This window comes from Erinaceus europaeus, chromosome 13, assembly GCF_950295315.1.
Source record: "Erinaceus europaeus chromosome 13, mEriEur2.1, whole genome shotgun sequence".
Classification (NCBI taxonomy): Eukaryota; Metazoa; Chordata; class Mammalia; order Eulipotyphla; family Erinaceidae; genus Erinaceus; species Erinaceus europaeus.
Genome location: NC_080174.1, coordinates 1,250,897 through 1,266,942, shown reverse-complemented (window position 1 = coordinate 1,266,942; position 16,046 = coordinate 1,250,897). Strand labels below are relative to the sequence as shown.

Here is a 16,046-nt window from a genome sequence, read left to right as displayed (position 1 = left end):
GTACTTAAAGAGTAATGGGGTATATGTAGGGGAATAAATCATGCACACTTTGATAGCAATTACATGTCCAGGATTTTATTCTAATAAAGCAACTTGGATATACATAAAGATGGAGATGTTTTTTAAATGCTGAGGCCATTATTTGTAATAGCAAAAGAAGTGCAAACACCATGAAAATCCAACCAAGGGCCATTCAATTAACATCACAAATAGCTTCCTAGACTAGAAACAACAGAAAGCCTTCAGATTGAGCCAGCAAGGGACCCCACATGAGTGGCTGGCCTCAGAGCACCAGGAGCCAGAGCTAAGTGGTTCTCTCTCCCCCTCACAAAAGAAAGATTTTTTTTTAAGCACGCAATGACAGTCTGTACACAGCTGCTACAGCAACAGTCCTACTGAGCTAATCAAGATTATGCCAAATACTATGTAAGGGCCACTATATCCCCTTCTCCCTACTCCACCTCCTTCCCCCAGCACTTTCTACTCCTCACAAATTCACCAGGACTGCAAGCAAGCCAGCGCACACCTAGACTTGGAACCTCCATAACACCATATATGACACATCAGGTTTCAAAACAGCCAAAGTCAGTAATTTCCCACAGTGGTCTGGGAGGTGGCTCAGTGGATAAAGCATGGGGCTGTCAAGCATGAGGTCCCGAGTTCAATCCCTGGCAGCACATGTACCAGAGTGGCACCTGGTTCTTTCTCTCCTCCTATCTTTCTCATTAATAACTAAACAAAATATAAATATTTTATTTATTTCTTTTTTTGTTGCCCTTGTTTTCATTAGTGTTGTGGTATTATTATTGTTGTTATTGATGTTGTTGTTGCCGGATAGAAGAGAGAGAAATGGAGAGAGGAGGGGAAGACAGAGAGGGGAAACGATAGACACCTGCAGACCTGCTTCACCGCCTGTGAAGCGACCCTCCCCTGCAGGTGGGGAGCCGGGGGCTCGAACCGGGATCCTTACGTGAATCAGTCCTCAAGTTTCGCGCCATGTGCGCTTAACCTGCTGCGGTACAACCCAACCCCCTAAATAAAATATTTTTAAAAATACATTCGGCAGCTTAAAACCACGTACATTTATAAAATAATTAAATTACTCCGTACATCCTACTTATTTTAAAACATATAATATCTGTGGCCGTACACTGCTTCCTACAACTGATGTAAATTCACTGTTTCAGTTTAATTGCAGAATTTTTGCTTAATGGCAAAGCTATAATGTACCTCACAATTAGGTTTTGTATTTGATGAAATACTTTAAAAGGTCAATCTCGGGACAGGGTTGTGGTGCACCTGGTTCAAGCCCCTGATGCTCATCCCCACCTACTGGGACAAGAACGTAATCAGTAGAATTGTTGCAACATGAACCCAATTGGCGGGACTGTTGGGACATGAATTTAATTAGCACGTGGCTGACGTCAGCCTGAAGAGCTTAAGATGGGCTTACGTAAACCCACAAGGGATTGTGGGTGTGTCGGAAGCTGTTTAAGCGAGTGTCAGAGGAAGTCGCTCTGTTCCCACTGCCCTTGCCTGCTCTCGGGACCTGAACAGGCGTAGCCAAGGGCTGCTAACTGGCCTAAAGGCTCATGGGCCTGCCACCATGACTAGCCTGTCTTTGCTTCTTTGCCTATTTCGCAACCACAGCTTTTATGCACCTAAATAACCCGTGACATAATAAACCTCCCGTTTAAACCCCAGCTAAAACCCACACACAGTTTTTATCTTTTATTTACTATAACCACCTGTGGGAGAAAGCTTCACGTGCAGTGAAGCAGGGCTGCAGGTGTCCCTTTGTCTTTCCCCGTTTCCCCCTTACCCCCTCAATTTCTCTCTGCCTCTACCCAATAAATACATAAATGGGATGTATTTTTTAAAAAGTTTAAGAAGTGAAATGTGTGTGGTCCGGGAGGTGGCGCGGTGGATGAAACATCAGATTCTCAACCATGAGGTCCTGAGTTCAATCCCCGCCAGCAGCACATGTGCCACAGTGATGTCTGGTTCTTTCTCTCCTCCTGTCTTTCTCATGAATAAATAAATCCTTAAAAAAAGTGAAATGTGCATGAGAAAGACAATCTCTTTAAAAGCAAAAGCACTGCAGTGAATATGAGCCAAAGCAACCCTGATTTATTTGTTTCCGTGGGGGGGTGGGGAGGTCGAGCACTGCTCAGCGCTGGCTTGTGGTGGTGCTGCACTGTGAACCTCCAACCTCTGGGGCCTTGGGCTGAGCTGCATCCCGGCTCCCAAGCAAGCTTTTAAATATGAAAACTTCCTTTTCAGAGTGTCAGACTCTTAAGGATCATGTCCAGATACTTAAAGCAAATCACCTCAAGCGATTTGATATCAATGAGACACTGGATGGCAGAGACGAGGTAGTGCTCGGGCATGAGCCAGCTGGCCCTCGCACGTGAAGAGAGGTGAGGACCTTCCCGGCCCTCCGGATGCGGGGCCCTCACTACCCTGCAGACCATGGTGAGACCCACCACTGACCTCAACCTGTCTCCCTCTTCCTTCTCTTGCAACAGCCTGAATAAATCCTCCCCTTAAGCACCTGCCGCTTAGTGAGAAGCAGAGCGTCACTGACACGGGCACAGGCAGTGTCTGGAGCGAGCTCACACCCTTGACTCTGCCGCTGCCCTCCCCCACGACAGGATTGCACCCCTCTGTGCATTGGGCATTTAGGGTGCAGTGGAGACAGAGAGCAAAGGTCTTGGGCCACTGCTCACTAGGGTCCTGGGAACACAGTCTCCAGGGAGCCTCGCCCTGCGCCTTGTAGTCCAGTAACGGCCTGAGGGAGAAACAGCCTGCCCCATCAGCAAAAGGAGCTGCTGTCCTCTCTGAATCCTAGTTTTATTTCCACTGCTAGCTTCATTTGGTTTCACCTGTGGGTCAGGCCACCTGTGGGTCTCTACAGCCAGGAGTTAAGAGTCTTGTCTCTGCTGGGGGACAGATGCCAATGGTCCCATTTTGCCTCTGTTTTCTGCCTTGTCCACCCCTATTTTGAGCTGTCAATCATGAAATTCATGCCCATCAGAAAGCTCACCTCAATGGTGGCCCATTTTGAGTTTCTGTGCATAGCTTGATCCATGGCTAACCGTGTCTAACTGAAACGACACCTGCTGTCTGCTCCAGGTGTGTTTACAGAGAAGACTGCCTCTTGCCACAGATGTGGATGTGTTCTCTGGGCAGGGTAAGAGAGTCAGATGGTCAGGTCTCCCAATGGAGCACTATTGCTGCTGCCTTACACAGAAGTAGCCTGTAAAGTAAATGTTCCTAAAATCCAAAGAAATTAAAGAAACTAAGTATTTCCACATAAGGAAAAAAGATCTTTTAGAAGCCAAGTCAAAAGACTTAATTAAAATTCACATAATTTAGGTAGGTCTTTAATACTGACTTCACATCTAGTTTATTTCACTACTTCCTGGAGTTGTGCACAGGCAAAGAGGCTTGCTATCCAGGTGATCTATTTTGCCAGCCCATGGCTCCTCTCCCTTAACAGTAAAGTATATCTTTTTTTAAAAAATATATATATTCTCTTTTGTTGTCCTTGTTTTATTGTTGTAGTTATTGTTGTTGTTACTGATATTGTTGTTGGATAGGACAAAGAGAAATGGAGAGAGGAGGGGAAGACAGAGAGGGGGAGAGAAAGACAGACACCTGCAGACCTGCTTCACTGACTGTGAAGCGACTCCCCTGCAGGTGGGGACCCGGGGGCTCGAACCGGGATCCTTATGCCCGTCCTTGAGCTTCGTGCCACGTGCGCTTAATCCACTGCGCTACCGCCCGACTCCCAACAGTAAAGTATATCTTTTCTATAACTATTTTATTTACAAGTTTTGGGACTGTTTTTTTTAAATTTATTTATTTATTTTCCCTTTTGTTGCCTTTTTTATTGTTGTTGTAGTTATTGTTGTTGTTATTGATGTCACTGTCATTGGATAGGACAGAGAGAAATGGAGGAGGGGAAGATGGGGACAGAATCATAGACACCTGCAGACCTGCTTCACCACCTGTGAAGTGACTCCCCTGCAGGTGTGGGGACGGACTTTTGTCTTGTTCTGCAGCATGCCAGAAACAACCAGATTTTCTAACTAGCTGCTTTATTCTCACTTTGAGAATTATCAGTGAGGGCTAGAGTCCCTGGGAGTGTTCCCTCCTGCACAGATGGGTGTCTGTTTCACTCTGCTGCCTCCCTGGAGGCATAGAAGGGGTGTCTGAATCCGTGGGCAACTCTGCCAGGCACTTTTGGGGCAGGCTCTGTGGCACACTCAGACAACACTGACACCATACCAGCGGGCTGAGTCAAGACGTCTATTGATAGAACTCTAGGCAAGGCGGTGAACTCACAAAAATGCTAGTTGAGCTCCCAGGAGAACAGGAATTACAGGGGGGATGGGCCAACGCAGACTGTGGGTTTTGTCTGGAATATTGCTGCTACAATAATGATTCATTTACTGAGTATGTAAAAGAACCTCTCTTATTTTGCTCTGGGCCTCTTTTTCATTCAGATAGGAAGATACACAGCATCAGAGCTTTCTCCCAAGTCAAAGCACTTCCCAGGGGTGTCATGGCAAGAACCTGGGCCCACGCAGCAAGGAGCACGGCCGACTAGTGAGGTAGTCACTTCCCAGACTGTTTCTTTCCTCTGAGACCTACAACCCATAGCAATTTAGCAGACTATGCATTTGTCCCTGGAAGTGAACGGTGACTTTCCTTTCATACTAGGGAGAGTAAAACAACCTCTGCCTGACAGTGAATCCACCTTTCTCATCTTTTGTCTTTTTGATAGAGACAGAGAAACTGGGAGGGGAGAGAGAGAGGGAGAGAGACAGACACCTGCAGCCCTGCTTCAGCACTTGTGAAGCCTCCCCTGCAGGAACTGGGAGGGGAGAGAGAGAGACAGACAGACAGACAGACACCTGCAGCCCTGCTTCAGCACTTGTGAAGCCTCCCCTGCAGGTGGGGAAAGGAGACTGGAGCCCAGTGCATGGCAACGTGTGCACTCCACCAGTGAGCAGAGCCTAGCCCCAAACCTAGTACTTTCAAAAAGGAAAAGCAGCAACATTCTCAACTGTCTTAATACCCAAAAAAGTAAGGGTGACAGAGGGCCTAGTGGGGGTTGTATTGTTGTGTTGAAAAGTGAGAAATGTTATGCATATACAAACTATTATATTTACTGTCAAATGTAAAACATTAATCCCCCAGTAAAGAAATTTAAAAAAGAAAGAAAAAAAGAAAAAAATACCCCCAAAAAAGTGCCTCAAAGAGTAATCTGAAATACAGAAAAGTTTACATAAATTTTAACCTCATCACTAGTAAGTAGAAATCTGTCCGCTAGAAAATAATCCAAGAGCAAGTAAAGAAGGCCTATGCGCACAGAGGGACACTGGTTGTACTTTACATGTTTGCAACCTGGGATAAGGCACATGGGAAGAAATGGACGTTTATGTGTCACAAAGCAAGCCCAGGGGAGAAGACGCCAGAGTGCTAAAGGCTGCTTAGATGGTAAGATCGCAGCTGCCACTTTCTTTGCTTTCCAGATATTCCCACAACACACAAGCTGCTTTTAAAAACTTACACTCCAGTTGAGCAAATCACCTCTCAGACAGGCAGATTTAACTTGCTTTGCTGGGGTCACAAATCAGTCTACAAAGTACTGCTCTAAAATACCTCAGACATGAAAATATCATTAATCTAAATCACAGAGGCATACATACCAAGCTAAATAAACAAAAACATTAAAAAAAAGTGAGTTGTGCCTATTGATTAAACAAGAGCATTAGTCACCTGGTTTTATTAGCCATATTCACCAGCCTCCAAGGGCCACTGAATTCCAACACCTATAGGAGTACATGCAGAACGAAGGGAAGGGAAATAAAAAGAAATTTGGTCCCAAACAGCATTCTCCCTTCTATGGCGTCTGTGGGCATGCGGAAAAATATTCCTTGAATTCAGACTGTTGTAACTGGTTTTTAAAATAGTTTCTATATTTAATGAGACAAATGGAAGGAGACAGAGAAGCCAGAACCCTGCTCACATCTGGCCGACGGTGGTGCTAGAGACTATACCTGGGTCCTCAGAGCCTCAGGCATGAAAGTGCTTGAGAGACTCTAAATACTAGGTCTTCAACATAAAAGACCACCATAAAGCAAGCCTGTCCTTCGTTACTGCTCATGCTGTTGCTAGTCTAGAAATATGGTTACCCAAGACACACTCAATATTTAAAGAAAGCCAACTCAAGACAGACAGCTGGAATAGCTCACACATACTGAAAATAAATTCTAAAAAAACATAAGTTAATTTAAAATTTAGCAACAACATTTTCTTTAGATAGCATGAGGATGATCTATTTCAGTTTTTGTGACTTTTAAAAATATTTATTCCCTTTTGTTGTCCTTGTTTTATTGTTATAGTTATTGTTGTTGTTACTGATGTCATTGTTGTCGGATAGGACAGAGAGAAATCAAGAGCGGAGGGAAGATGGGGGGGGGAGAAAGATAGACACCTGCAGACCTGCTTTACCACGATGAAGTGACTCCCCTGCAAGTGGGGAGCCGGGGGCTTGAACTGGGATCCTTACGCGTCCTTGCGCTTTGCGCCACCTGTGCTTAACCTGCTGCACTACCGCCTCGCTCCCAATTTTTGTGACTTATAAGGGAGCTAAGATGTAAGATGGTAAGTGCACTAGTTATAAATCTGGGCTGTGTAATTGCCTTTTTCTTATAAAATAAAATACACAATGTGCCTGCTATGGGCATTTTTGGGGATAAATCAGCATGTATGCTTTCAACATTTTTCTTATGCATGTGCACATAATTAAAAAATGGGATGACAGAATATTAAGAATTTTAAGAAGCAGGCTGGGGAGACAGCATAATGGCCATGCAAAAAGACTTCCATGCCTGAGCCTCCAAAGGTCCCAGGTTCAACCCCCAGCACCACCATAAACCAGAGCTGAGCAGGGTTCTGGTAACACAACACAATACAAGAAAACAAAATAACAAGGCCACCTCAAAGTATTACTCTTCTAAGTAAAAACACAGCAGTGTTTCATGAGCCTGCGATATTGATTGAAACCTAAAGAAAACTGGTCAGAGGACTCTTCTGTGGTTGCACTTTTTGCTGAGAACAGCGCAGCTCGGAGCCGCTGGTGAGAAGTCGTATGCGGCACCGGGAGGCCCAGGGCATCTCTCCCAGCCCAGAAAAATGACAGCACCACGATCTCTTCTGAAGAAACACCCACGAGGGTCAAGAAGGATCTGGTGAAAGCAGCAACTCCTGACAGGTTTGCCGTCCATTCCAGAAACCATGCTGGAGTCTGAGGGTTCAGGCAGAGAGGCAGAGGGGCCCTGGGGGTGGGGCGGCTCAGAGCTTGGGAGACTCACCAGCAGCAGGAATCTGTCTCCATGGAGCTTGGCAAAGGCACCAAATAACTTGAAAGAAAGCAGGAAGGCAAGGCCTGTCCTACTCTGACCACAGTAAGACTAAAGATCAAAGCACTGTCACCTAGACCAGCTAGGGGAGTCAGTGCTAGGAGAGGCAATGGCCTCCTGAAGTTGGGTAAGTGAGTCTGCAGCATGGCCCAGCCAGACAGGTAGTAGGGGCATGTGACAGCGCCTGGCCGCCTGAGTCTCAACTCACTCAGTCAAGCACCCTGCGCCTACCAGCAACCTCTACTCACTCTTGGCCTCACAGGCCAGAGAAGACATGGCCCAGCACAGGTAGACAAGCTGAGTGCAGGGAAGCCTGGCCCTGGCTCCTGCCCAGGGATACAGAGGCCTGCTGACAAGGACCCGGGTCAGAGCTAAGGCCCACCAACGAGGACCCCAGGGTGAGAGGTCAGGCCCATGACAAGGACCCCAGGGTGAGAGGTCAGGCCCATGACAAGGACCCCAGGGTGAGAGGTCAGGCCCATGACAAGGACCCCAGGGTGAGAGGTCAGGCCCATGACAAGGACCCCAGGGTGAGAGGTAAGGCCCATGACGAGGACCCCAGGGTCAGAGATAAGGCCCATGACAAGGACCCGAGGGTGAGAGGTAAGGCCCACGATGAGGACCCCAGAGTCAGAGGTAAGGCCCACAAGGACCCCAGGGTGAGAGGTAATACCCACTGAAGAGGACCCAAGGGTCAGAGGTAAGGCCCAACAGGAGGACCTCAGGATCAGAGGCAATACCCACTGAAGAGGACCCCAGGGTGAGAGGTAAGGCCCATGACAAGAACCCCAGGGTGAGAGGTAAGGCCCATGACAAGGACCCCAGGGTGAGAGGTAAGGCCCATGACAAGGACCCCAGGGTGAGAGGTAAGGCCCATGACAAGGACCCCAGGGTGAGAGGTAAGACACACCAACAAGGACCCCAGGGTCAGAGGTAAGGCCCACAAGGACCCCAGGGTGAGAGGTAAGGCCCATGACAAGGACCCCAGGGTGAGAGGTCAGGCCCATGACAAGGACCCCAGGGTCAGAGATAAGGCCCATGACGAGGACCCAAGGGTCAGAGGTAAGGCCCATGAAGAGGACCCCAGGGTCAGAGGCAATACCCACTGAAGAGGACCCCAGGGTAAGAGGTAAGGCCCATGACAAGGACCCCAGGGTGAGAGGTCAGGCCCATGACAAGGACCCCAGGGTGAGAGGTAAGGCCCACGATGAGGACCCCAGGGTCAGAGCTGGAGCCTTTCCTGACTACCAGAGGCCTGCTGCCTGGCACCATGAGAATGCCTTCAAGTAGGATGCAGACTTCTGCCAGGGCAACAGTTCAGCTGGCAGAGCACAGGACTTGCAAGTCTGGGACTCCTGGTTCTGTCCTCAGTAGCATAAGTAGAGTGGCAGTCTGGCTTCTCCCTCGCCTGCCGGTGGCGCTCTCGCTCTCTCACTGGAAGTAAATCCCACACCACCCTACCTAGTCAAGTGAGGTCACACAGAGGACAAAGACCGTCACCAATGCAAACATGTCCAGTAAGCAGCGGACTTTACGGCCATGTTTCAGCATACTGACAGGTGAGCATGCTTGAAGGAGGCAGAGGCACAGCCCACACTCTGAGCACTGAGGGAGGCACACGGTCCTCCTGTGGGGTGGCGAGCCTCCCCACCTGGGAGTAGGAAGGAGCCTCTGCCTCACCCCAGTCCTCTGCCTGCCCGGTCACCATGTTTGTGCCTGAAGCACCCGAGGTGGCCTCTGCTGTTGCAACGGGCTCAAGCCACACCGGCCATGGCGCTGCCCTGAACCGGCAGCTATTGCAGAAGGTGGAAGTGGCCACAGAGAATAGGTGGCATCTTATGTCAAGGCTGAAACATGACAGTGAAGCCGAGAGAGAGATCAAATAGCCCAAGTCATGGGGTAGCCAAGCACTTTTCTTCAGCAGAGGACCTGTCTTTTCAGATGAACTCACAAGAACTGTATTCTAAAAAGCAGGTAACAGAGAAAGTCATTGTTTTTTTTTTTTTTTAAGTTACTTCTCAGTTCATGTAACATGGGCCTTACAAGGTCAACAGCAGGAACACTGAGGCTATTTTCAACATAAACATTGTACAAGGGAGGTTCCAGATAGGAGCAGTCTTTTATCAGCCTCAATAGGCCAGTTCTGTGCATAACTACAGACTGGAGAAACCACAAGCTGCCCCAAACTGGGTGAATAGGTCTTCTTGTAACCTCGGCATCCTCCTCTGGCTGGCCCAGAAGTTTAAAAAAGATTAAGGAATGTTTACTTCAACGTTTAATCGCTAACAATAACAACTGCTATGCTTATCATGAGTTCTTCATCAGAAATCAGGCCAAGAAAGATGCCAGGCTGACAAGAGGCAGTGAAATGACACCAGCACTGTCACCTCCCAACCCGAGGTGTCCTGGGTCCTTGCGTAACTGTCACGTCAGCGCAGGCAGACATGCCCAGCCGGCACCTGCTGAAGAGCTGCAGCTGGACGTGTGCAGGCCTGGCCTTCTCTCCGGGACTGGGCATCTGAGCAGCCCCCTCCTCGGCAACACACTCGCTCACACCCACAGAGGTGGCAGCAGGGCCTTATCCTGGGGTCCCCAAGCCACTTGTCCTGCGAGCACCATCCCAGTCTGAGTCTCCAAAATTCTCACACGTGGCACCGTGCCCGCTGCGACACGCACACTGAGATCCAAAAGGTGAAAGAAATGCAGGAAACAATAGCAGGACCTGGAAGGGATCTAGTCTGTCAGAGGTCAGCTCTGCACTGAAGAGGACCTGGCCACAGTGAAGGTACAGAGAGAGAGAGAGAGAGAGAGAGAAAGTGACAGCCTTGCCAAGTGATCTGTTTTGCAGGTTCATTGTTGTAACATTAACTGCAATGTTGCTAAGAAAAATATTTCTAAGATCTTTTTGTTCTGTACACTGCTGTTCACTTAATGTTGGATGAAGCCCATCATCCTGACCTATTTTTTTTTTTTAGAACAAAGGCACACAGAAACCTGCCTGGGAAATCAAGTTTTCTTTGTATCACTGGAGAAACGGGCGTTTTAACAATGCGTTTGCCTCGTCTCTGCCCTTTGCACTGTTGGGAATGCTAGCTAGCATTCCCCCCAAAGTGCTGTCTTCAGGAATTCCAGCTTCTGACCATGGGAGCAGGCACTGATCAGACCTGAATCCACTGCTTGGTATGGAATCCTAGACTAAGCTCTACACCTCAATTTCCTCTTTTGTAGAAATAGAAATAATAGGACTGACCTCAGGATCGATGTAAAGATAAAGTGAATTCACAGGGGCAAAGGAAATGCCACATTTTAAGCACTTACCAGTGTTTGTTGTGACTATTTCTAAAGAAACCTTAGGGGCTTGACAGGCAGATGACCTGCAGAGTGTGTGCTCCACTGAAGAGGCACCCCTCCCACTGGGAAGCTCCCCACCTTCTTGCTAGACGGGGAAACCAGCCAGGTACTATAAAGCTGCACTACACAAGGTGCCAGCTCCACAGGGCAGAATTCACAATCAGTGGACACTTGGTCCAAATGTTCACAGACTGAACCTACCCACCGTTCATTTCACATCTTCTGAAAAAACTTCTAAAACTTCTGTTCTCCAAAAGAGAAGATGAGTTCTCAGCACCCAGCACTCAGTGAGCTGGCCTCTGTTCCTTGGGGAATAAGCCAGCTTCCAGCGGGTAGGTGAGCGGTGAGCGCCAAGGCTACAGAATCTGTTTACAGTCTTTCTTGAAGCAGGAAACAGAAGATGAACCTTCCTTCATAGCCTGATTCCTACCCACCCGGGGATGCAGAGGGGAAGGGGACCCGGTGACGGGACCCCATGGCTTCCCACCTCCAGGGAAGAAAGCCATGGTCTGAATTCACAGAACCTTCAAGGGGCAGAAAAACAAAGGCTCTGAGCACTGAAAGTTCCCTCTCCGCCTTCCTGCCGTTAAGTTTCAGACACTCCAGAGTGCCCACCACCTGCCTGGAGAGCCACTGGAGCGGGGCAGGACTGACCTGGAGGTTGCAGGACTGACCCTCAGAGAGCAGGACTGACCACGGGGAGCAGGACTGACCATGAGGGAACAGGACTGACCACGGGGAGCAGGACTGACCACGGGGAGCAGGACTGACCATGAGGGAGCAGGACTGACCACGGGGAGCAGGACTGACCATGAGGGAGCAGGACTGACCACGGAGAGCAGGACTGACCACGGGGAGCTGGACTGACCACGGGGAGGACTGACCATGAGGGAGCAGGACTGACCACGGGGAGCAGGACTGACCATGAGGGAGCAGGACTGACCATAAGGGAGCAGGACTGACCACGGGGAGCAGGACTGACCATGGGGAGCAGGACTGACCACGGGGAGCTGGACTGACCACAGGGAGCAGGACTGACCACGGAGAGCTGGACTGACCACAGGGAGCAGGACTGACCACGACCACGGGGAGCAGAGCTGACCACGGGGAGGACTGTCCACGGGGAGCAGGACTGACCACGGAGAGCAGGGCTGACTACGGGGAGCAGGGCTGACCACGGGGAGCAGGACTGTCCACGGGGAGCTGGACTGGACACGGGGAGCAGGACTGACCACGGGGAGCAGGACTGACCATGACCACGGGGAGCAGGACTGACCATGACCACGGGGAGCAGGGATGACCACGGGGAGCAGGGCTGACCACAGGGGGCAGGACTGACCTCCGGGAGCAGGACTGACCACGGGGAGCAGGGCTGACCACGGGGAGCAGGACTGACCACGGGGAGCAGGACTGACCACGGGGAGCAGGACTGACCATGACCACGGGGAGCAGGACTGACCACGACCACGGGGAGCAGGGCTGACCACGGGGAGCAGGACTGACCATGGGGAGCAGGACTGACCACGGGGAGCTGGACTGACCATGAGGGAGCAGGGCTGACCACGGGGAGCAGGGCTGACCATGGGGAGCAGGACTGACCACGGGGAGCAGGACTGACCATGAGGGAGCAGGACTGACCACAACCACAGGGAGCAGGGCTGACCACGGGGAGCAGGACTGACCACGGGGAGCTGGACTGACCACGGGGAGCAGGGCTGACCACGGGAAGCTGGACTGACCACGGGGAGCAGGGCTGACCACGGGGAGCAGGGCTGACCACGGGGAGCAGGGCTGACCACGGGGAGCAGGGCTGACCACGGGGAGCAGGGCTGACCACGGGGAGCTGGACTGACCACGGGGAACAGGGCTGACCACGGGAAGCTGGACTGACCACGGGGAACAGGGCTGACCACGGGAAGCTGGACTGACCACGGGGAGCAGGGCTGACCACGGGGAGCAGGACTGACCACGGGGAGCAGGACTGACCACGGGGAGCAGGACTGACCACGGGGAGCAGGACTGACCACGACCACGGGGAGCAGGGCTGACCACGACCACAGGGAGCAGGACTGACCACAGGGAGCAGGACTGACCACGACCACGGGGAGCAGGGCTGACCGCAGGGGTGGGCAGGGGAGGCAGGCTGGGGCTGCCCCGGAAAGGAGGTGCTGGAGGAAATGTTCTGGCGCAGGGGTGGAGGTGGACACCAGGCCCGTTGCCCGCCCGACCACCCCTCAACCCTGGATTCCCCGGAACCCTGATCTCCCCTGATCCCCGTGATCCGCCCCCAGCCAGCTGCCCAAACCTCTGGGTCCCCCTGATCTCCCCGACGCCCCCATCTCCCCTGACCCCCTCCCCCGTCTCCCCTGATCCTCCCAAACTCCTCCAATTCCCCATCCCCAGACCTCCCTGATCCCCCAGTCTCCCCTGGTCCCCCCTGATCCCCCTGGTGCCCCCGACCCCCCCCCCCGTCTCCCCTGGTCCCCCCCGATCTCCCCCAGTCCCCCGATCCCCCCTGGTCCCCCCGGTCTCCCCTGGTCCCCCCGATCCCCCCTGGCCCCCCCGGTCTCCCCTGGTCCCCCCAGTCTCCCCCGATCTCCCCTGGTCCCCCCGGTCTCCCCCGATCTCCCCTGGTCCCCCCGGTCTCCCCCGATCTCCCCTGGTCTCCCCCGATCTCCCCTGGTCCCCCCGGTCTCCCCCGATCTCCCCTGGTCCCCCCGGTCTCCCCCGGTCCCCCCCGGTCTCTCCCGATCTCCCCCGGTCCCCCCGGTCTCCCCCGATCTCCCCTGGTCCCCCCGGTCTCCCCCGATCTCCCCTGGTCCCCCCGGTCTCCCCCGATCTCCCCTGGTCCCCCTGGTCTCCCCCGATCTCCCCTGGTCTCCCCGATCTCCCCTGGTCCCCCCGGTCTCCCCCGATCTCCCCTGGTCCCCCCGGTCTCCCCTGGTCCCCCCCGATCTCCCCTGGTCCCCCCGATCTCCCCTGGTCCCCCCGGTCTCCCCCGATCTCCCCTGATCGATCTCCCCTGGTCATCCCAGTCTCCCCCGATCTCCCCTGATCCCCCCCGATCTCCCCTGGTCATCCCAGTCTCCCCCGATCTCCCCTGATCCCCCTGGTCTCCCCCGATCTCCCCTGGTCCCCCCAGTCTCCCCCGATCTCCCCTGGTCTCCCCCGATCTCCCCTGGTCCCCCCGGTCTCCCCGATCTCCCCTGGTCCCCCCGGTCTCCCCCGATCTCCCCTGGTCCCCCGGTCTCCCCGATCTCCCCTGGTCCCCCCGGTCTCCCCCATCTCCCCTGATCGATCTCCCCTGGTCATCCCAGTCTCCCCCGATCTCCCCTGATCCCCCTGGTCTCCCCCGATCTCCCCTGGTCATCCCAGTCTCCCCCGATCTCCCCTGATCCCCCTGATCTCCCCTGGTCCCCCCGGTCTCCCCCCATCTCCCCATATCCCCCTGGTCTTCCCCGATCCCCCCCATCTCCCCCGATCTCCCCTGATTCCCCCCATGACCCCCCCGCTCCCCCCCGGTCCCCTCACCTGGTCGACCGGCAACGCTCGGGCTCGGGCTCGGGCGGCGGCGGCTCCTCCATGGCGGCGGCGGCCTCAGCCGGGGCGGGCGGGGGCTCCAGCGCGGCGGCGGCGGCCTCTCTCATCCGTGCGCGCAGCCCCGCATGGCCGGGCGGCCGGGAGCTGCAGGCCGGCGCGACCCCGGGGCCCGGTGCTGGGGACGCCGCTCCGCCTCCGTCTCAGCCCGCAGCGGGAACCGCTCGCGCAGCCGCCATCTTGGACCGCGAGCCGCCGGCGCCGGGCTACGGCGGGCGACGAGGGACACGCCCCCTAAGGAGGGCGACGAAGGACACGCCCCCGCGCGCCAGAAGGACACGCCCCCTAAGGAGGGCGCCGAGGGACACGCTTCCGCTCGCCGAGCGGGACACGCCCCCGCGCGCCAGAAGGACACGCCCCCTGAGGAGGGCGCCGAGGGACACGCCTCCTCGCGCCAGAAGGACACGCCCCCTGAGGAGGGCTAGGATGCAGGGTCAGCCGGGGTCACGCGGGATCAGGCCCCGCCCAGCGGGCTGAGTTTCCCGCCACCTGCCTTCTCTGGCCGCCCTGCCTCAGGCGTGCCTTGCACAGCTCAGGGTCGTCAGCGGCCATCGAGGTGGTCAGGGGTCACTCAGGTGTTCATCAGCCTGGCGGGGAGGGGTGGTCACGGATCACTCGGGTGGTCAGTGGTTTCTCAGGGGTGGGCAGGGGTCGCTCGGGTGGTCAGGGGCCTGGTGGGGAGGGGTGGTCACGGGTCACTCGGGTGGTCAGGGGCCTGGTGGGGAGGGGTGGTCACGGGTCACTCGGGTGGTCAGGGGCCTGGTGGGGAGGGGTGGTCACGGGTCACTCGGGTGGTCAGGGGCCTGGTGGGGAGGGGTGGGCAGGGGTCACTCGGGTGGTCAGCAGGATGGGAGAGGGAGCCTGTGCCCGTCTTCAGAGTGGCCTCCCTGAAGGGACACGGTGTAGCCTGTCTGCCTGTGCCTCTGCCGGACCTCATCCATTCATGGACAATGGGGAAACAGCACAGGGCCATGCAAATAACAGTAACAGGGAGGCAGCATAGTGGTCAGACAACAGACCCTCCTGCCTAAGGCTCCAGGTCCTGGGTTCAATCCCTACCATCAGTCAGGGCTGAGCAGGGCTTTGGTGTCTCTCCCCATGTCTTTCTGTATTTGTCTTTCATTAAATATAAATAAGTAAAATATTAAAAAAGAAAGAGAAACAGAACAAAAGAAGGAAAGAGAACTGCAGCTTTTCCCAAGCCGGTGTGCTGTGGCAGCGCTGGGAGACCCTGTGGCCTCACGGAGGCCTTGTCCAGTCTGGGACGAGGCACTCTGCACACAGGACATGGCAGTGTCTATCTCCACCTCCCCGCTAGCCCCCCAGATTCTGGGTACACTCAGGAGATGATCAGTTTCTCCACTTCTTGTAATGTGTATGCTTCCCCTTCTCTGCTGAAGAGTGAGAAGTTAGGGAAAACCCCTTCTGTTTTCCCTACTTGGACACAGATCACACCTTGTCACAGATGTTCTCTTCTGTACAAACAAAGGGTCTCAAATGAGCCCAGGCTCTTATTAAACAAACTAGTGTTTTTTTTATCAAGTCATTTTTTAAATCTGCGATTAGTAGTGGTTTACAGGAGTGTAAGCTGACAGGGGCTAGTCCCACAGCACACCCGGCACCCTCCACCTCCCAGACAACCACCAGCCTTCTCACAAGTCT

The 16,046-nt window shown here is 53.7% G+C and overlaps 1 protein-coding gene across 4 annotated transcripts in view; it reads right to left on the bottom strand.

Moving 5' to 3' along the window:
- MAP3K4 (mitogen-activated protein kinase kinase kinase 4) overlaps positions 1-14,619 on the bottom strand; it is a 96,053-nt gene extending 81,434 nt beyond the window's left edge. For 2 of the 4 annotated variants that reach the window (XM_060205126.1, XM_060205127.1), the window contains exon 1: positions 14,319-14,618. In XM_060205126.1, coding sequence (XP_060061109.1) covers positions 14,319-14,434 — 116 coding nt within the window. In that variant the 5' untranslated portion in view covers positions 14,435-14,618. Of the gene's footprint in view, positions 1-14,318 lie in introns of all 4 variants that reach the window. The other 2 variants (XM_060205129.1, XM_060205128.1) reach the window with 2 other exon arrangements.
- Positions 14,620-16,046: the final 1,427 nt, after the last annotated feature.